This window comes from Rhipicephalus sanguineus, chromosome 11 (assembly GCF_013339695.2).
Source record: "Rhipicephalus sanguineus isolate Rsan-2018 chromosome 11, BIME_Rsan_1.4, whole genome shotgun sequence".
In the NCBI taxonomy this organism is placed as follows: domain Eukaryota; kingdom Metazoa; phylum Arthropoda; class Arachnida; order Ixodida; family Ixodidae; genus Rhipicephalus; species Rhipicephalus sanguineus.
The window spans coordinates 133,489,431-133,510,912 of NC_051186.1; the positions used below are offsets into that span (position 1 = coordinate 133,489,431).

A 21,482-nucleotide genomic window follows, 5' to 3' on the forward strand; every position below is an offset into this window, starting at 1 on the left:
AGAGTATTAGATGCATGAACTTGCTCAGACCATCTTTAGTGAGGGAAATTGAGACGTTTTTTTATGGATGAGTGCAGCTAGTGGATGTATGAAATCTGTGGACACGTTGAGCTTAACTGCAGAAGGTAACGAGTAAAAAGCTCGTAAGACTGCACGTACCAAATTTTCTGGTATGCCACTATGACCCAAATAATAGATGCATTGAAACTGTGATGTGACATTGATATAAGTTACATGCAAGTGCATAGGGGCTCGTTCCTTTTCGTGTATTGCCGTAGAATGCTTTAGAAATGCTTTTATTGTGTCCAAGTGTCGTGGTTCTTCGGTCTAGCACATTCTTCAGGAGTCTGCTCGGCATGCCTAGCCCATTTCTTCGGTCGATCTTGTTCAGCTTGTGCCCGGTGCTTGACAGTCCGCCTTTTTCCTGACGCCCCGGCGCACGTGCACTCCCCTAGCAGAGAAGTCGCAAAACGTCTCCTCATCTCAGAGGCTTTGCTTCTAGCAATACCGGTTCTCCCGGCCCCTACCAAACCCCTACCAAAACAGCAGAGGGCAGCACAGGAAAATGAAAGAGGCGGATTGCATCAGGATCGGTCAATTGAGCCTGCTGCTCCGTCCTTCTCACTTGCTGCTTGGCCTCTTGATCACCCATAGCAACTGGCCGAGGGGGTCATCCCAGCATGTATTTGCCCACCTTCCTCCTTTGCTCCTCTGCTTCGTTGCGCACATTTCTGTAGCTTTCTCCAGGCGTCCTCTTCCTCTATGTGACACCCGCCTCTATCGCGTCCTCAGAGTTAATCTCACCAATTTCACATACACGTAGACTTGCGCATAAAAAAATACTTGTGGAAGCTCAGAAATGTAGCATGTTGGTTTGATGTAACGAGTTTCATAGGGCAAGAAACCACAAACATAGAAGTGACATGCACAGGTGCCTGTCACTTGTATCTTTGTCCATGTTGTTTCTTGCATTATAAACCTCACTCCTGTAAGAATACTGCCTCAGTCTGACTTATTATAATGCTTATGCGTCACTTTAGGCATACCATTTTGATAGAGGCACTCGGAATCATTATGTTATGAAAGTGCAGCAGTTGGCTGGACAACATTTTAGTTTCATATGTTCAATGTGCCTGCGCAGGTGCTGTTGGAGTGTGGTGAGGAGAATCGTGCAGTGAAGGCCTGGGAGGAGCTGCTGCGGGTGCACCCAGGAAACTCCCGACTCTGGCTGGAGCACGCCCGTTTTCTTCAGTCTGAGACCACGCTGTCGGGCTTCGAGGTGGCTGCGGCCAGCAAAGGCTACCTGCGGGCCCTGGCTTGCTTCCGAGATATGCTCGAGGGGCGGCGGGCCACCCGCAGGGAGCCCCTCGAGGTCGAGAAGAACATTGTAGGTGCGTATCCAAACAGTGATCAACATTGGCTAAGTGTCCCTGCAACTGGCCTTTTCAATGTCTTCACTCCAGAGAAGCCGGTTGCTCAAACATTGTGGATTATTGTACTGGTGTATCATGGGAGTCGTATCAAGCGCTAGAAATAAAGTGCTGCCTGAAGGCTTGACCATGCTGGAATAAAAATGCATGCGATGCACTGCTGGTAATTACATGCTGGTGCAGCAAAGCACATCGATTGGCAGTTATCCACTGTGGCTGTCACATGATGATTTTTTGCCTGCTCTCAAACTCTGTTTGCAGACGAGAGATATTGTGTGATTTTTTCTTTCGCTTCTAGTAGATGGATCTTGCGCTTGCATTCTTAAGAGGCCCTGCTACACTTTTTGAACATAGTCTACGGACACGGGGGGGAAATGTTATTGAATTGCATGGAACGTCTAGTTTCATGTCACAAACAGACATATCAATATCATTTACTTTCTCTTTGGCAATGTTGTCGCGGAGTATGCAGCAAGCTGGAGCAAATCGGCAGAGCAGGTAGGACTGTAAAAGGTAAAAACAGCGTAAAATAGACAAGACGAACGAAGAACCAAACAGGACGAGCGCTGACTAACCACCGACTGATTTATTGCTTCAATGCAATATTAAGGAAAAAGGCGGGGACGCATGTCAATCGGAACTTCAAGCTGCTCGCCGCGATACAAAGGGTAGAGCTGTTAATCGACAAGATTACAACTTGAGATTACACATAGGCACATGAGACATAGTTAATCTTTTCTTTGCTTAGTGTTATGGGCGGTTCACTAACGCATGTGTCACCCCTTACGACCGAGTTCGCTAACCAACGGCAACTCCGATTTCTGGACCTGAACGTATCATTCCTTGACAACCACGTTTGCTGGAGCTATTTACTCTGTTCTGAGAAGGGACTCCTCCCTTTCATATCAGGCCACTCAAAACTCGTCAAGCGGGCTGTTGCCACCGCCACCCTGAAGAACGCCCTCAACCGGTCACGCCACCACAAGGTGCACTCGAGCTTCAGTGAACAAGTGACTGGACTGCGTAACGCTAGTTACCCTGCGGACTTACTGGTTGGCCTGGCACACAAGCTGCTCTCACAGGTTCACGAAGGGACCAACAACAACAAATGCTCCAAAAGCCGTTCCAGGAAGAGTCTGATACCGTACATTCACGCAACATCAAGAAAATCACCCAGAAATCGGAAGTGGAAGTGCTTTTGAGCGCCCCCAATAAGCTAGGCAGACTTTGTAGATGCATCAACCGGGAAGGGCCCAAGAAGCCATCGTGTACAACGAAACATAAGAGACCGTTTGTAGGATGCACAGCCAACGTCGTCTATGAAGTTCCGCTCTCCTGCAAGAAGACGTACATTGGACAAAAGGGTCGTTGTCTTAATCAGAGACTAGGTGAGCATCATAACAATCATCGTCTGAAACAAGGCAGCAACATGGCGCTCCATTGCAGCACGTTCAGGTGCACACCAGAGTTCCGAGACTGCAAAGTCATAGGAAGATACCGAAGCGTGTGCAGTCATCTGATAGCTGAGGACTTCGCTGTTAAACTAAGGGGTGACACGTGCGTTAGTCAACTGTCCGTAACAATAAGCAAAAAAGAGATTAACCATGTCTCATGTGCCTAGGTGCAATCTCAAGTTGTAATCTTGTCGATTCACAGCTCTACCCTTTGTATCGTGACGAATAGCTTGAAGTTCTGAGTGACTTGTGTCCCCACCTTTTTCCTTTATCTTGCATTGAAGCAATAAATCAGTCAGTTGTTAGTCAGCGCTCATCCTGTGTGGTCATTCATTCGTCTCGTCTGTTTTGAGCTGTTTTTACCGTTTACAATGTGTGACCAACTAGCTCAACAAAAAACACTTCAGGTAGGACTATCTCGGAGGACGTGTGTCATGTAGGTACTGTGGATGACCGTCGTGCGGTGTCATCGCTACATATAGCGCTTCAGCTCATACAGTCAAGAAGAAAGGAGAGATAAGGCCATGATGATTGGTAATGTAATTGCTTTGCTAAGCTGTGCGCCGCTGTCATACTGCGGCACACTGTGTAGCTTCCAGTGTGCCCGTGACACTTAAATGAGTGCTCTGAGGATGGGAACTTGGGCGTGTAGGTAGGACATAATAAATTCAAAATTCAAAATAAAGCGCTCCGATTTGTGTATTCTCAGTATTCTCGAGATGTCAGCATAACCGCGCTACGCAATAGGGCAACCATTCAAACACTGGCGATCCGGCGACGCGTAGCTGCATTAAAATTTCTTTATCTGCTTTACCATGACAACATTAACATCAACAAACACGAGTACTTGAAACAACCATATCAGCGCTCCGCCAGAACAAACCACGACAAGAGTATCAGGCCTTTCATCTCCCGTTGCAATTCATTTAAGTATTCCTACTTTCCGTCAGTCATAGAAATATGGAATAACCTGCCACGTGATATAGTGTCCTCAGATTCTCTCGAATCATTCACTACCAATCTCGAAAAGTTTTTGGATCAGTAAGTTGCAGCGTTGTATAATAATGGGGCAACTTTTCATGGAATGTACGTTTTTGATTCGTATGCCACTCGATGTTTCAATTCTCAGACCTGTGTCTAATATGTACTCTTCCCTGTTAGCCTATGGTGTTTTTATTCGCTTTTATTTCTTGGTTCTTCGACCAGATGTATAGTTGAAATCTGTAATTGTTTAGAGTAGTCTGTACTGTTCTTTTTTTATTTTTTTATTTTTTATTTTGCTTATTATTATTTGTTCTGTGGTCTAATGTGAAGAAGTCAATCTGTATCTTTTTTTCCCACTCCTGTAAGAGCCTGTTAAGGCTTACAGTATCAATAAAATAAATAAATAAATAAATAAATAAATATAAGAACAGCGCAACAAACAAGGACTAGAGAAGGACAGACAAACATCGTTTAGCAACGTTGCTTGTTGGGCGAGTTGGAACGAGTCAGTCATAGCGTAGTTTAGCGCAAAAAACAGGCAACAGACGAGTGAGAGGACAAGGACACAGCGCATTCTTCCAACTAAAGTTTATTGGATTGGGACGCATGTATATATACACACAGGGAAAGCAAGAAAAGAAAAAAGAAAAAAAAAACAGGAAGTAAAAACCGAAAGGTGAAAAGAAGAAAAGTGCCGATAAGTCACACACGTGTGCCAACACCGCCCCCCTTTCCATGTCTCGCCAAAAACAAAAGCTCTTTGTCAGAAAGATGCAAGGAAGGCGTGCTTACGCATGCGTCCCCAGACCGTTTAATTTCCTCAGCCTCGATGATTTCCCTCACCCTTTGGTCCCGACTGCGTGCAAGGACCGCAGTGTTATCAAAGAGGGGCCTACACTCACAATCCCGCACGTGGATGCCGAGGTGCCCCGATACTGTCGTTTGGACGCTGAACCATGTATATGGTTTTGAACCATGAACCATGTGTATATATACATGCGTCCCAATCCAATAAACTTTAGTTGGAAGAATGCGCTGTGTCCTTGTCCTCTCACTTGTCTGTTGCCTGTTTTTTGCGTTAAACTACGCTATGACAAACATCGTTTGCCATATTCAAAAAATTTTTGTGGCAGGAGATTTGTGAGGCAACAGAACTTTCTGTCACAGGGCCCCTTTAACGTGAGGTGATGACGAGGACCTTGTTGTGTTGTGTGGGTACGCTTTCTGCCGTTACAATCTCACTGTGTTCAGTCAGTAAAAAGAAGGTGCAACGTACATGCTGGTGCCACCTGAACAACCAAGGGAGGCAAGCCAGGGCGTAATCACATTGGTTATGCACGAAGCTTGATTGGTTTTGAACCATTTTTATATATCTCTTATAGCTGAGTGTCTCTTGTTATGAGATTTTACCACTGAGCAAGAATATTGCATACAATGTCATCATCACAGTATACTGCATACAATCAAGCTTTTTTAGGGCATGATTTTGTTTAATGGGGCCCTGCAACTCTTTTTCATGTAATTATTGAAGGATCTTAGTATTGGACAAAAGAAGGGGAATTGGTCAAGGGCTCGTTTATTTTGTTTTACATAACCTCATGGAACCAACAGACAGCAAAGCCAAGGAAAGTACACTATAACCTCATTATAACATAGTCACATCTGACACGAAAATAACTTCATTATATCGGAAATTTCGTTATAAACATGCATTCATAACACTGTATCTATGAAAACTATTTTTCATTTACCTCGTTATAACCGATACTTCATTATATCCGTGTTCATTGTACCGAGATTTGAGTGATATGGGACATTACTTGTAGTCTTTAACTGTAATGTGGTAATTACGATAGAGATCTGATGAAATTAAAGCGGAAGAAAAGACAACTTGCTACTGGTAGGGACCACACCTACAACCTTCGGATCACGTTCCACTTTAATTTCTTCACATTTCTGTAGGGGTGTGTGAATATTGAAACTTACGAATATTTTTCTGATAGTGTTTGCTATTCAATTCGCACTGGAATTTGACTATTCAAAGTATTCGAACTTCTGGAAGATAAATACAGTTAACGTCCGATTTTTCGGATTCCCTAGAAACTCCAACGTCACCCGAAAAAACGAATTCATGCATTCTTGTTCCGCTCAAACATCAAATTGCCGCAGCCACATCCAAAAATTGCAAATTTGCATCTCGTGATGAGCGCCGCTGATACCAACAAAGCGCGGAATAGGTTACGGCTCTCTTGCATGCAGTGTCTGGAAACGATGACGCAAAACACAAAGACTGTGGCGGAAGAGCAGACGACTCGTCCGGCTTTCCCCGATGCGTGCGTGCCCGTAAACGATGCGCACACACGTCGCCAAATCTCCGCCCATGTGCAGCATTTGCTTCCGCGTGAAGCCGATCGTTCAGCACATCACCAACTAAGCTGACGCCGTCACTGCTAAGGCATTCTCGTCCTGTACGCATGCGTCTGTCATGAAAGTGTTCATAATTCCCACTCTGTTCTGGACCACACATGGGCACGGCGACAGTGAGCAGCTTACGTTCGTGAAGGCAATACGTTCGTGTGGCGCACTTGGCGGTCTCGCACAAAGAGGCAGCACGAACGGCGGCGCGGTGCGTTTGGGTTATATGCATACCACTGTGCTAGGCCACATGCACTAACTGAGCAGTTAGCTGAAGATGCTTATCATAAGTTAAAATGGCTGATTGGGTGCATTGGGGATTCATGATACTTAAAATACGAGCGTGTAACTTAAACAGGAACGCTTGTCCTTGTCTTCCGAAGTCCCTGTTTAAGTTATGCGCTCGTATTTTAAGTGTATTATCATAAGGGTTGTGAGCGATTAAGCAATACTGGCGCGTTTGTTGCCATGATGCCTCCGTACATTTCCGATGCTTATCCGTAAAGACATCGCCGCATCGGCTGCACTGCGCCGTGACAGTAACCCCTTCAGATTTTCGATATGCTCCACCCCATCACACCCTCACATTGCGGCAAAGCTGCCTTTCGGACTCTGCTACATCCGCAAACGGATCGACTCACAAAAGCGCCGATTCGAACCTACGAGATGATAAACGTGGCAAAGTTGGGGGCTTTAATTAATGCCGTTTTGGACTTGAAATTTGGGCAGAAAGTCCGAAAAATAGGATGCCGAAGATTTTCAGCGTCTGAAATTTCAGATGTTCTTCTACATTGACATCTATGGCACAGATTAGAAATTCCCGGCTCGAAGGGAGCGCACCCTTGTCCGCCACGTCAGTTGGGCCTTCACAGAAGTTGAAGGAGGAGGAGAGGTTGAGGAATTAATGTCTTTACCTTTCGCATGTAAAGTGTTGTCGACACCACATTGATTGCACCAAATCATGTAAATAAATACAATTCAGCCTCTGCATTGCCTCATTCTTGATGAGACAACTAGGGAACATTACCCCTCCAGCGCTTCAACAGCCTAGCCACAAGAAACGCTTTCATGTTGCTGTCTCATAAGAATATGCTTAGGGATCCTCAGCAACTTTCTTTCTGTAATTTCACTTCGAAGTATTTGATAAATATTCGAGGAATGTTAGAAATATATTCGATTTGATTCGCACTCAAATTTTAATATTCGAACTCTCTTTGCACTCAAAATTTTGTTATTCGCACAGATCTACATTTCTATTATAATTAATACACTGCAGTTAATGACTTCAGATGGCATCCCCTATATTTTCCTTGGCTTCATTGCCTGTTGGTTACAAGAGGCACGCTTCCCGGGAAGTGTCTCTTTTAATGATGGTTTGGTGTCCTAGGGTTTACTATCCTGCCATGCTTGAACGGGGTGAAGTTTCAGACGTGTGGTTCATGCTGGGTGGTGCTCAACAAATGGTGTCCATTTAGCTTTATGGTACTGTGTGTCCTTAGCAGATTGTTGAGAGTGGCACCTCGTGTTCCCAGAAGTGGCCCGCCAGTACGGAGTGTTTCTCTGCCAGGCTGGCCTGTGGGAGCGGGCAGTGGCCACTTTCCAGGCACTGGCCGAGCTGAGCCTGCGCTGTCCCTCGCAGCTGAGAGAGGCCCCCCTCAACGAGGCTCTGGCCCTGCTCGAGCCGTTCTGGGACAGCGGTGCTGCTCGCTTTGGTGACCGAGGTGCCCTGGGCTGGGACCACCTCATGCGGCTGGGTGGACAAGCTGCTCTGGAGGCAGCCACAGCACACCACGGCATGCAAGGTGCATTGCAAAACACCTCTCGTTGGACAGATGGGCTACTAGTACATTGGAACAGGGACTGTAACAATGTTAGTATGTGAGACTGACAATTTCCGTTGCATCGAAACTTCAATGCATTTTTAAATGTAACCATCCTGTGCAGTCTGGTCACTGATGGATTCATTTCTACGTGTAAAAGGCTACAAAAAATGTCCGAATGGCTGGGCAGGCAGTAGGAAAAAAAAGGCTAATTTCAATAACATCAAAGAATTGACTGCTTAACCTGAAATTCAGGAACATGTGCAATTTGATGCCACACCAGTGAAGTTTTCTTCACAACAGCAGCACAGCACCTATAAAACAAAGAAATGCAGGCCCATCTCAACATGGCATTCTGCGCATGCAGTGCTGTCACACCAATTCTGCCATTGTGGCTTGTGCTAAGGGGCTCCTGACACCGAAATTTCCGACTCGAGATCTTTGTCCCGTTCAAATTCATTTGCTTAGATGAGTACCATAAAAACCCGCGTATAGTCTGAGTTCTTTTTTTTTTCAGAATTCATGTTGCCAAATTTCTGCTCCGTACCGTATGTGGCAAGAATTTTCAGCCGGAGTTCACAGTTTCTGTTTCGGCATTGCGTGGCGCTGTCATCATCATCAGGCTTATGTAACAGTCGCCATTACAACCATTTGGCGCACTTCATGATGGCCACGATTTTACGCCATGCAAGGACCACGAAAGCAGTATTCAGCTGCTTTTAAAAGAAAGGTGATCTCAGCTTTCGAAACCATTGGAAGCTGTGCTGCGGAGCGGCAGTTTGGCGTGAACGAGCGAAGCATTTGCGGTTGGAGGAAACGGAAAGAAGCCCTCTTTGTGTGCAGCGGCATAAGAAGTTTCTGGAGGCCGAAAAATAAACCTTTTATCGACGTTGAATGGGAATTGACAGACTTTGTTTGGGAGCAACGAAGCATCACTGGGGCTCCCATCGATACTCGTGCTCGACGCGTTTCGGTGTCACGTTCGTGAAGCGACTGCTGTGCGACTCCTGCGCCAATCTCGTCATCATCCCGGGAGGGATGGCATCCCAACTGCAGCTGCTGTGCCTATATAAACCACTTAAGGACCACGGCAAGCGCCCGTATATAGAGTGGATGATGTTCGGAGAGACGTTTCTGCCGTCCGGACCCGAGCCTCGCCAGCGATACTGTGCTCATGAATCGCCAAGGCTTCGGCCTGCATTCCCGAGGCGCTCGTTCGTCGTGCCTTCAAGAAGTGCTCGATTTCAAATGCCCGTACTGAGGATGAGGTGCTGGGGGAGGACATCTCTGACGAGGGAATTTCGGAATGAAGTGTGCCGGACGGCGATGAATAAGTGTGTGAATAAATGTATCGAGTTTCTGTTTTGCTCGGGTTATATTTGGGTGAAAACCTTTTTTCTCACGCTTGCTATCCCCGACATGCACCTCGGACTGTATGGGGGTCCGAGCTATACGCGGGTTTTTATGGTATGTCCGACTTAGTATTAGTGGTGAGCGTTGCCTTGAACCTTATTGAATGAGATGTGAAAGTAAGTGCGAGTGCTTATCTGATCATCATGGAAAACGAAGACGAGGAAAATGACCGCAGGTACGTATGTCTTCATTTTTCACAATGCTTTCCACGATGATACAACAGCAACTTGCCCAGCAAGCCACCCTTCTGATGCTCATCTGGGTTGGCAGCACCTCGTGACATCGTAATTAGTGTGACACATTGAATGGCTGTCCGGTCACCCTGTGGCATTTCTCTGCAGAGGGAAATGTCACAGACAGGCAAGTCTGTGGCGTACGCGTGTCACCGACACTGACACACAACAGAGTCTCTCTGTGGCCTGGCTGCACTGTCGGCCTGTTTACACAACGTTGTCGGGTGGCAGTTGTCAGCCTGCTGCCTCCCTATTTCCTCTGTGTTCTTGTCGGTTAGTGTATCCAAATCAAATAATAATACTAATATTACTAATAATAATGTACCGGTGGCATTGCTATATATAAATCCCCGCAATAAAGGGCACTCTTTATCGTGAAGTTGAGACGGTTGTGTGTAATTTTGTGTTAGGTGTAGACAAACTTCGGCAGGAGAATGCGTCAGGTGTGTCTCTCCCTGGCCACTGGAACCACATTGTTTCATTCTTTCCCATGTGAGCATCCCCGATTCTCAATGTCACCAAAATTTGAGCACTCTTGATGTTATGGTGCTTTACTGCAGTAGTAAGCTATTTTACTATGATTTTGGGTGGCGTCTTTAACACATTTGTGACTGCAGAAAAATGGGTCGTTTTGCGTAGTCCAGGAAATATTTTTTTCCTGGCAAAGAAAATGATCGATGCTAAAGTGTAGGGTATCAAAATGATAGAGGAAGAATCGGTCTTTCCAACAGTAATAATTTCAAACAGATTTATTAAAAATATCATGAAAAAATGTTGTCAAAACAAAAATATTGTAACGCAAAGGAAAACAAAATTTGATAAAGACATGTACACTTCTCTGCACAAGGTAAACATAGCGTCTCTCATAATCATATCGTGGTTTTGGCACGTTAAACCCCAACAGTTATTATTACAAGATAAACATAAAAAAAACAAAATATTGCCACGTACATTTCTTATCACTTTTGCTGCATTCGCCCACAAGGGCTGTCGGCAGCGCTCGGCGCGGGCCGCGCCTCATTCTTCGAGAAGCTTCACGATTGTTGTAGATGATTTTGTTAAGATTGCGCGCAAGACGCGAACGCTCGAGCTCATTCTAGAGATTGCGCAACCACCAGCGATATCGCTGGAAAGTTCGATAGCGCCTGTATAAAAGCCGACGCGCTTGACCGCCTGTCAGTTGATCGACGGACGACGCCCTGTTCGCCGCTATCTTTGTACAGCGTGTATTGCTGTAGTTCTCGTTCTCATTTTCCGGCCACAAGTTCGGCCAAATAAACAGTTGCACCCTGCAAAGGCCGACTGCTGTCTTCGTCGAAGTCACGACCACGTGACAATATACAATTTGAACACAAGGCCCTTATAGAATGATACTGCAAATATAAGCTCCGTAAGTACGAAACTCATACATACAGAAGTTTAAGCACTAGTGCCTATCGTGCCACCGCCCGAAGCAGTTCCTTGATGTGTTGAAACAAAGGTTGGCTACACTGTGTTCTGCTCAAGTTTCCTTTCCTTGTAGCATAGTTTGCAGTTCCGGAATTTTGCATTTTTTTTGTGGCTGGTGTGGGGGCCTTGAGGTGCACTTTTGGGGGACAGAACAGGAGGGCCCGCAATATGTTGCTCATCACAGCCCAGCAGCTGATCGACAAGCTCGAGCATGACCAACCTTTTCACTACCCCATTGTGTCATCTGCGGAAAGGTTCTGACGCGGTTGAAAAAATAGTGCGGATGAATCATTCATGTATTGCAGTAGAAAAAAAGACGCGGTGAAACTTTTCGTGGGATGCGACGGTCGCCTTCTCCATATCACAAACACTCAGGAAGGCAAGCAACGCCTTGAACTTTTTACATGGCATCTCTGAAGCTGGAAGAAGGCCTGAAAACATTTATTCATTTATTCATAATACCTCAAAGGTCCCACATGGGACATTACATGAGGGGTGGGCGAACGAAAAAACTGGCGGGTCAGGTTAGGTTTCATGTCTTGAAAGATGGTCTTCAATGGCAGCTTTGAATTGAGCAATGTCGGTGATGAGGGCAATATCGGATGGAAGGGCATTCCATTCTCCGGCAGTATGCAGGAAAAATGAACGTTGGTAGGTGGTCGTATGTGCACGTGGTAGATATACAGCATTTTGGTGCGAGTGGCAAGAGGAACGATGTGCAGGAATGATGATTTGGTTTCCTGGAGGCAGCGAATGGAAAAACCTAAAAAATAATATTAGACGAGCAGTCTTGCGGCGAGAAGAAAGTGAGGGGAGGCAGAGCTGGGATTTTAGGGCGGATACACTTGATCTGTAGGAATAATCGGAAAGAATGAACCTGGCAGCGCGGTTCTGGACTGATTCAAGGGAATTGTTTATATTAACTTGGTTATTGTCATAAATAGCGGAGGCATATTCTAGTTTGGATCGAATCAACGTTTTATATGCAAGTAGTTTGACTGCAGGGGATGCTGATGATAGGTTACGGCGTAGATAACCTAATAGGCGATTGCAGGAATTAGTTGGAGAATATGATGGGCCCAGGACAGATCACTAGATATATGTACTCCTAGGTATTTAAATGTCTTGCATTGGGTTAATGTGTTGTTGTTGAGAGAGTAAGGAGGAGCTACATAGTTACGGCGACGATGAAAGGACACGTGGGAGCACTTACTGACGTTGAGGGACATGTACCATTGGTTGCACCACGCCTGGATTTTGAGGAGGTCATCCTGGAGAGAGGAAGAGTCTATGGAATTTGTCATGTGTCCTCATCATCATCATCAGCCACATGACTACGGCCAGTGCAGGGCAAGGGCCTCTCCCATGTTCCGCCAATCAACCCGGTGCTGTTCTTTCTGCTGTGCCGCGTTATACCCGCAGACTTCTTAATCTGATCTGCCCACCTAACTTTCTGTCTCCCCCTCGTGCGTTTGCCATCTCTTGGAATCCAGGCAAGCATTATCAAATCATGAATGGTAGTTTACCACTATCACTCAAGAGGAAGGTATATAACAGCTGCGTCTACTAACAGCTGCGTCTACGGAGCAAAAACCTGGAGGCTTACAAAGAGGGTTCAACTTAAACTGAGGACCACGCAGCGAGCAGTGGAAAGGAAAATGATTGGTGTAACCTTAAGGGACGAGACGAGAGCAGAGTGGATCAGGGAACAAACAGGTGTTAAGTACATCTGATTCGAAATTAAGAAGAAGAAATGGACATAGGCAGGGCATGTAGCACGTAGGCAAGATAACCACTGGTCATTAATAGTGATCCCACGTGTTCAGCTGTCTGCCTGGTTTTGACAGTGTATAAGCGATCTGGCTCTTGAAAATAAACAGGTTGTTGCCAGTAGCACTGTGTGTTGTTCCTGTGTGCCTTCTCGTGTCCGTGTTTCCTTTCGCGCTACACCAAAAGCCTTTCATTAAGAGTGACTGACTGGATCTATCCAAGAGAAGGCAAACGCAAGAGGGGTAGACAAAAAGTTAGGCAGGCAGATAAGATTAAAAAATTATGTGTAGCCGACTGCAATAGCAATGCAGGTGTGGGACTTGGCCAATTCCCGTGTACACCAGAAGTTCAATGAACTTGCGCATCTTCTCACTGAGCTCCCTCCAGGATCCGTTCCTCTCATTGTACGTTGGCTTTTCGAAAATATGCATGCACGCATATTTATTTGTGTGGTTGCATGTCTCTCTGATGACTTCAGTGGTGAAAAACAATACAAGAAACAAATGATGAACCGCTGCACAGCACTCTGGAGCACTTGCCAAGGTTCACTCTGGGCGGTCTTCGCAGAAAGAACTGCTCTCCTTGTGCAGCCAGCACCAAGTGGTCTCGCCCGAATGAAGTTGGCACACTGCAGATAAGAGCTGTGACCTTGGAAAACGCAGGATATGTTTACATCGATGCGCGGCAGCTATAAGACGGCCCGAGGAGAGAGGGAAAATAACCGGCAGAGACCTGCTGATGCTCTGGGGCAGTTTGACGCACTTTCGCCATCCGTACTGAAGTTGTCTTCCGAGTCTGTGCTGCTACAATCATGCAGATATTCCTGCTCACATTCATCAGAATCCATCGAAATTCACCGTTCACATGGAGCATCCGCGAGCGACATTGATGCCATAGCCAAAACCATGAGCCCTTGCCTCCCCGACTGCGAAGATTTAAAACCCCCCCCATGGGGGGGGGGGGGGGGGGGGGATGAAAAAAAGAAACTCAAAAGCGAAACTGACAAAATAGTTCCTCTTTTATCCTTTGGATGGCGTTAGCTGTCCAGAAGCGCTCGGAGAGTGCCAAAATTTGAATTTGTTTTCATTGATAACATACTGCTGTGAAGCGCTACCGAAGATGAAGAGGGAGACGTGATGAAAGAGGACGACGTTCCCTGATTCCGCGCGGCCTTGGCTCCATCTTGTATGCCTGGCTTTGTCCTCTGTATATACCTTGTAAATATAACCTTCAACGCCTTTTTCTCCCCGTAACATTTTGGTGGAGAGTGCGGGTTCTCCCAGCTTCAACATTCACGACGCTTCTCCGCAGCGGACGCTCCTTGGCTGCCTCTGCGATGCCTGCTCACGACGAGAATGAGGACGAGTCGGAAACCTCAACGACCGTGCCTCGATCAACCACGCCGCAACCAACAGCGCGGCAACCAGCCGCTACTAACCGCACCGTCGTCCTGACACAACCGCGTGACCCAGGCACATTTTCTATCACGGACGACACTGACGTCGAGGATTGGCTTCAGCTCTACAAACGGGTGAGCGCACTGTACAACTGGGATCCGACGCTCATGCTGGCCAATATTCTATTTTACCTTGAGGGCACGGCGAAAGTTTGGTTCTGCAACCACGAGCAAGAGATCACGAGTTGGGACGTGTGCAAACAAAAACTCATTGATCTGTTCGGCAAGCCCATTGGGCGCCGTCGCGCTGCACAGAAAGAACTCGCGTGCCGACTTCAGACCTGCACAGAGTCCTACATCACATACATTCAAGATGTACTCGCGCTCTGCCGCAAAGTTTACGACAGGATGGCCGAAGCTGAAAAGGTTGCGCATATCCTCAAAGGAATCGCGGATGATGCGTTCACTCTCCTGGTTTTCCGCAACTCGTCGACAGTGGACGACGTCATTAATGAATGCCGACGCTTTGAAGAAGCGAAAAGTCGTCGGATTACGACACATTTTTCACGTCTTCCCAACACGGCTGCGACGTCTACTTGCGAGGACATCCGTCCACCACCTGCTCCTGCTGCAGCTGAGAATATTGTACGCCTCGTCCGTCGCGAAATTGAAGCTGCATCTACGGTCTCTGCGCAAGCTCGTGCCCCCGACGATTCACACACGATTTCCCTCATCCAGACCGTTGTACGCCAGGAGCTCGCCAACGCAGGAATCCAGACACTCTGCCCAGTGAACAGACCCGACTACCGTCCACCCGCCCCACCTGATCTGCCCCGCAACTCGTACGCCCGTCCTCGTTACCGGAACTCGGCGGAATGGCGAACCTCCGATGACAGGCCCATCTGCTTCTGCTGCAGACGCGTCGGCCATATTTCTCGCCACTGTCGCAGTTCCTGGAACTCACAGCCTTGGCCGACCTATCCCAACATCTGACGTTCACCTGGTAGTTCCCGCCAGCCTGCGCCCCTTGAAGACGACGCCGCTACACCCTCATCGCCCGCAAGACCACACCGCTCCCCTTCGCCGTCCAGTCGCCTGTCCCGCTCTCCTCTGCGTCGTCGCTCACCTTCCCCCTTCTACTCCCGCCGCTCCTCGGAAAACTAACGGGCGCAGCTCCTGGAGGTGAGCCTGCCTTGACGACCCGACCCGAAATTCCTCTGCTTACACTACCTGGACACAACAACCTGCTCAAAGTAGATGTCGACGGCGCACCTGTTATAGCACTCATCGACACTGGCGCTCACGTATCGATTATGAACTCGAACCTCCGTGCTCGCCTAAAGAAGGTGCTCACTCCTGCTCCGATCGCTGTGGTCCGTGTAGCCGATGGTGCAACTCCAGTTGTCACTGGGATGTGTACTGCTCGCGTCACTGTTGCTGGGCGCCATACTTCTGTTTTGTTCTACGTATTGACACGGACATGTAGTGGGTATCTGCCTGTTGCGCGGCTAGTTTCGCCATTATTTGTGCGTGGCGAAGAGATCGCTGGTGGGAGAGAAAGACGAAGACGTGCTGCTCGATCGGAGCTGTTCCGCTGTTCGCCGTGTTTATACTTGTTTTCCTTTATTTACCGTGACAAACTGGTGGAGGTGCTGGGTACAATCCTAATGCGCTAGTTGTAATTCAAGACGCTTCAAGTTCCTGCCACCATTTCTACAATTCCGGAGGAAAGCCGGGCACTTCGCCACAGCCGCCGCTTGTTAGGACTACCGCCCGAATTTGGTCCCTTGAGCCCGGCAAGAATGTCCACCACAACGGCAAGCCAGACGCAAGAGAGCGATATAGACCGACCCGCATCCACCCCAAACGTCATCTACGCAGCTCGTATCCCTAAGTCCTTTCATGGTGATGTGTTCGAGGACGTGGATGACTGGCTCGACCACTTCGACCGGGTCGCAGCAGCCAACGAGTGGAAGGAGACCAAGAAACTGCGCTACGTCTACTTCGCACTTGAAGACTACGCTCGCACGTGGTATGAGAACCATGAGCCGTCTATCACCAACTGGCAAGAATTCCAGCGACAACTACGCGAAACATTCAGAAATCCAGAAAGAAAAGAGAAAGCTGAGCAGGCTCTGCAGAGCCGGGTTCAGAAGCCAAACGAAAGCGTGGCTATGTTTGTCGAGGACATGTCGCGCTTATTCAGACGCGCTGACCCAGGAATGGATGAGACAAAGAAAGTTCGACTCCTAATGCGGGGTGTGAAGGAGCAACTTTTTGCTGGACTCATGCGCAAGCCCCCAACTACTGTCGATGAGTTCATCGCTGAAGCGACAACAATTGAGCGAGCACTCCAGCAACGCTCTCTGCAGTACGACCGCCAAGCTACTGTCGCCGCTTTGTCATCTTTCACCTGTGGACAGGATTTGGCAGCACTCAGAGAGCTTGTGCGGAGCGTTGTCCGCGAGGAACTCGAGAAGGTTCGCCCTACTCCTGCTCAGCCGACGGTGACCGTACTGGGTGACATCATTCGAGATGAAATCAGGAACGTGACTCAACCATCGCTCCCCACGCGCGTGGAAGCTCCTGTTCTCTCTTATGCCGAAGCATTATGGAGTCCTCAACCTCCTGCAGCCCGCCGCCCGACCTCTAGTTTTCCGGGAACGCCACGTCCATTCGTTCCTGCAAATGCCTACGAGAACACCTTCCAGTACGACGTCCCGCGCGAAGTCACCCGGAAATCAGACGTATGGCGCACCTCGGACAACAGGCCACTTTGTTACCACTGCGGCGAAGCAGGCCACCTGTACCGCCAGTGTGCGTATCGTAGGATGGGCCTTCAGGGATTTCACCCTAACGCGCGTCGACCAAGCAACGGGGAGCGCCCACGCGAGATTGAGCAGTACCATGGCAGCTCAGCAGCCATTTCCTCCTGCACAAGGCCGCCAGTCGCGCTCACCTTCTCCTCGGCGCTTCAGCTCACCTAATCGTTACACCATGCTCTCTGGTTTTCGAAACAGGTCCCCAAGCCCTCGCCCACGTCAGGAAAACTGAGGACAGCGACCTCCGGGGGTAGGGCCGCTGTTCATCGTTCTGACAAACATCCTCCGACACGACACGTTAACGACGCTGATTTCTCTACCACGCCATTCACTGATACCGACGCCGTACTTTCCGCCGATATTTCTGTAACCGTCGACAATCACCAGGCCACCGCTCTCGTGGATACCGGCGCCGATTACTCCGTTATGAGCGGCGACTTCGCGGCTGCTCTCCGAAAGGTGACGACACCATGGAGTGGTCCCCAGCTCCGTACGGCGGGCCGCCATCTACTGATGCCGGTTGGCAGGTGCACTGCCCGAGTGCATATTGGTGCCTCGACCTTCATCGGGACTTTCGTCGTGTTGCGGGAATGCTCCAGGCAGGTTATCTTGGGATTAGACTTTCTTCGAGAATATGGGGCCATTATAAATCTCCGAGAGCTGCTGGTGACGTTTTCACGTAACGCAAACTCGCACAAATGCGAATCGCACATAATGGCGTTGCGTGTATCCGACGATTCAGTGACCATACCACCCCGTTCGAGTGTGCTGGTTAACGTGGTGAGCGACATCAACCGAACCGCTTTCGGAGTTGTGGAAGGCAATGTTTCTGTGCTCTTATCGCGTCAAGTATGCGTCGCCCGCGGCCTCATGGAACTGACACAAGAGCCTGCTAAAATTCTACTGACAAATTTCAGTCATGAATACCAGCACTTCATGAGGCAGTGTGTCGTCGCTTACTTCGAAGAAATCAGCGACTCCAGAGCCAGCTTATCACTCGCGGAACTCTCTTCCGGTCCTCACGACGACAAGCAGTCCACGGTTAAGATTGACGTGAACTCCGAACTATCGGCTTCACAGCAAGAGAGTCTTACCTCCCTCCTGCTTTCCTTCAGTGACTGCTTTGCCATGACGTCAAAAATCAAGCAGACACCCATTATGAAGCACAGAATCATAACCGAGCCCAACGAAAGACCTATTCGACAACATGCTTATCGTGTTTCCCGAAGAGAACAAGACGCCATTCACGAACAAGTTCAACAAATGCTTGCTGACGACATCATTCAGCCATCTACGAGCCCATGGGCATCACCAGTTGTGTTGGTGAAAAAGAAAGATGGCACATTGCGCTTCTGTGTTGATTATCGCAAGCTGAACAACGTGACAAAGAAAGACGTCTATCCGCTTCCCCGCATCGACGACTCGCTCGACCGACTTCGACACGCCAGATACTTTTCATCCATGGATCTGCGCAGCGGTTATTGGCAAATTGAGGTCGATGACCGTGACCGGGAAAAGACCGCATTCATTACTCCTGACGGGCTCTTTGAATTTAAGGTGCTTCCCTTTGGATTGTGTTCTGCTCCTGAGACTTTTCAACGAATGATGGACACAGTTTTGTCCGGTCTGAAGTGGCAATCGTGTCTTGTTTATTTGGATGACGTCGTCGTTTTTTCAACGACTTTCGAGCAGCACCTTCAGCGTCTTCGGGCAGTACTTGATGCGCTCCGAACAGCTGGCCTGTCACTCAAGCCCGAAAAATGTCACTTCGGCTACGAGGAGCTCAAATTTCTCGGCCACGTAGTAAGCAGCGACGGAATTCGCCCAGATCCCGACAAAACGCAAGCTGTTGCTGCCTTCCCAACCCCAGCGAACAAACAAGACGTTGGCCGTTTTCTGGGACTTTGTGCGTACTACTGTCGCTTCGTCCCGAACTTTTCGAAGATAGCAGAACCCTTGCACCACCTCACAAGAGACAACGTCGCTTTTGTGTGGGACACAAAACAACGCCAGGCTTTTTGCGAGCTGCAGCGACGCCTTCAGACGCCACCAATATTAGGGCACTTTGACGAAAATGCAGACACTGAAGTGCACACACGCAAGCAATATTGGCCTCGGCGCCGTCCTTGTGCAGTGGCAAGAAGGTATTGAGCGAGTGATCGCCTACGCTAGCCGTACGTTATCATCGGCTGAATCTAACTATTCGAACACAGAAAAAGAATGTTTAGCTGTCGTGTGGGCCATAGCCAAGTTCCGACCGTATTTGTATGGGCGACCTTTCAAGGTAGTCACCGATCACCATTCTTTGTGCTGGCTTGCAGGCCTCAAAGACCCCTCAGGCCGCCTCGCCCGATGGAGTCGCCGCCTCCAAGAATTTGACGTTACGGTGGTTTATAAGTCGGGACGCAAGCACACCGACGCTGACTGCCTCTCACACGGCCCAGTCGAGTCGACTCCTCCTGACCAAACTGACGACGAGAGTTTCCTCATGGCCGTCACAGCGTCTGACTTGGCTCAGAAACAGCGTGATGACCTAGAGCTTCGTCCACTCATCGACTATCTTGAGGGCCAGCTTAAGCAGCCACCACGAACATTCAGGCGCACGATTTCATCATTTTTCCTTCGCGACAACATCCTGCACAAGCGGAACTTTGATCCCAGCGCTCGAACCGCCCTTCTGGTAGTACCATCTGTGATGCGAGAAGAGAACCTAAATGCGTGTCATGACGAACCCTCTTCTGGACATTTAGGGTTCACGCGTACTCTCGCTCGTATTCGCCACAAGTACTACTGGCCTAAACTGTCCCGTACCGTCAAGCACTACGTCAAAACCTGCCGAGACTGCCAGCTGCGCAAGATTCCGCCCATGAAACCTGCTGGCTTTTTACACCCTGTAGAGCCACCTCGAGCACCATTCCAGCAAGTTGGCATGGACCTGCTAGGCCCATTTCCGAAATCTTCAGCGGGTAATCGTTGGATAATAGTTGCAACGGATTATTTAACCCGCTGTTGCGAAACACGGGCACTGCCACGAGGTACTGAAAGCGAAGTCGCCGACTTCTTCATTCATGCTGTCGTCCTCCGCCATGGTGGACCGGCCGTGGTTCTAACCGACAGAGGCACGGCCTTCACCGCCCAACTGCTGGAAGAAGTGATGACACTTAGCGGCACCGTACATCGCCGGACAACAGCTTACCATCCGCAAACGAACGGCCTAACAGAACGACTCAGTAAGACCATTACAGACATGCTTTCCATGTATGTCGACGTGGACCACAGGAACTGGGACAGTGTCCTTCCTTTCGTAACTTTCGCGTATAACACCGCCGTGCAGGAAACTACAGGATTTACCCCTTTCCGCTTGCTGCACGGCCGCGAGGTTACTACGATGTTAGACGTCATGCTTTTACCTGACGCCTTTGCGACCACCACCGAAAATGCCGCCCAGTATGCGCAACGCGCCGAAGAAGCTCGTCAACTAGCTCGCTTGCGCATTCGCTCACAGAAACATTACGACGCTCACAGGTACAACCTTCGCCACAGGGAAGTCGCCGACCACCCCGGAGACAAAGTGTGGATATGGAGTCCTGTGCGTCAACGCGGCCGGTCAGAGAAACTCCTACGCCATTATTTCGGCCCTTATCGGGTTCTTCAACGCCTCAACGATGTCAACTACCAAGTTGTCGCAGAGACTGGTGCACGATCTTCCCGCTGTGCAGCACAACCGGACATCGTACACGTGGCCAGGATGAAGCCGTATTACACATGCTGAAGACTTGCTCTTGCCTGGACACATTCGAAAGCATCGAGTCGATGCTTTTCGAGGGGGAGAGTAGTGACACGGACATGTAGTGGGTATCTGCCTGTTGCGCGGCTAGTTTCGCCATTATTTGTGCGTGGCAAAGAGATCGCTGGTGGGAGAGAAAGACGAAGACGTGCTGCTCGATCGGAGCTGTTCCGCTGTTCGCCGTGTTTATACTTGTTTTCCTTTATTTACCGTGACAGTATTGGAGCAATGCCCGCATGAACTCATCTTAGGACTTGATTTTCTGTCGTCCCATTCAGCTCTTATTGACTGTGCCACGGGTGTCGTCCAACTCGCCTTACCTTATGCCGTTGAGCCTTCTGATCCTGCGCCTAGCAAGCTGTGCTGTGCCGATTTCGTTCGCGTCCCCTCTCTGGCCGTTACGTACATTGACGTCTCTCCCGATCCACCCGTGGCCGACGGAGATTACGTCGTGTCACCCAACGCTACCGTCCTCTGCTCACAAAATGTCACGTTCCCGCACACCGTCA

The 21,482-nt window shown here is 48.8% G+C and overlaps 1 protein-coding gene across 3 annotated transcripts in view; it reads left to right on the top strand.

Annotated features, from left to right (window-relative positions):
* LOC119374555 (nuclear exosome regulator NRDE2) overlaps nucleotides 1–21,482 on the top strand; it is a 308,639-nt gene that overhangs the window by 96,526 nt on the left and 190,631 nt on the right. For all 3 annotated transcript variants that reach the window (XM_037644704.2, XM_037644702.2, XM_037644707.2), the window contains 2 exons: nucleotides 1,142–1,391; nucleotides 7,816–8,085. In XM_037644704.2, the coding sequence (XP_037500632.1) occupies nucleotides 1,142–1,391; nucleotides 7,816–8,085 (520 nt within the window). The remainder of the gene's footprint in view (nucleotides 1–1,141; nucleotides 1,392–7,815; nucleotides 8,086–21,482) is intronic.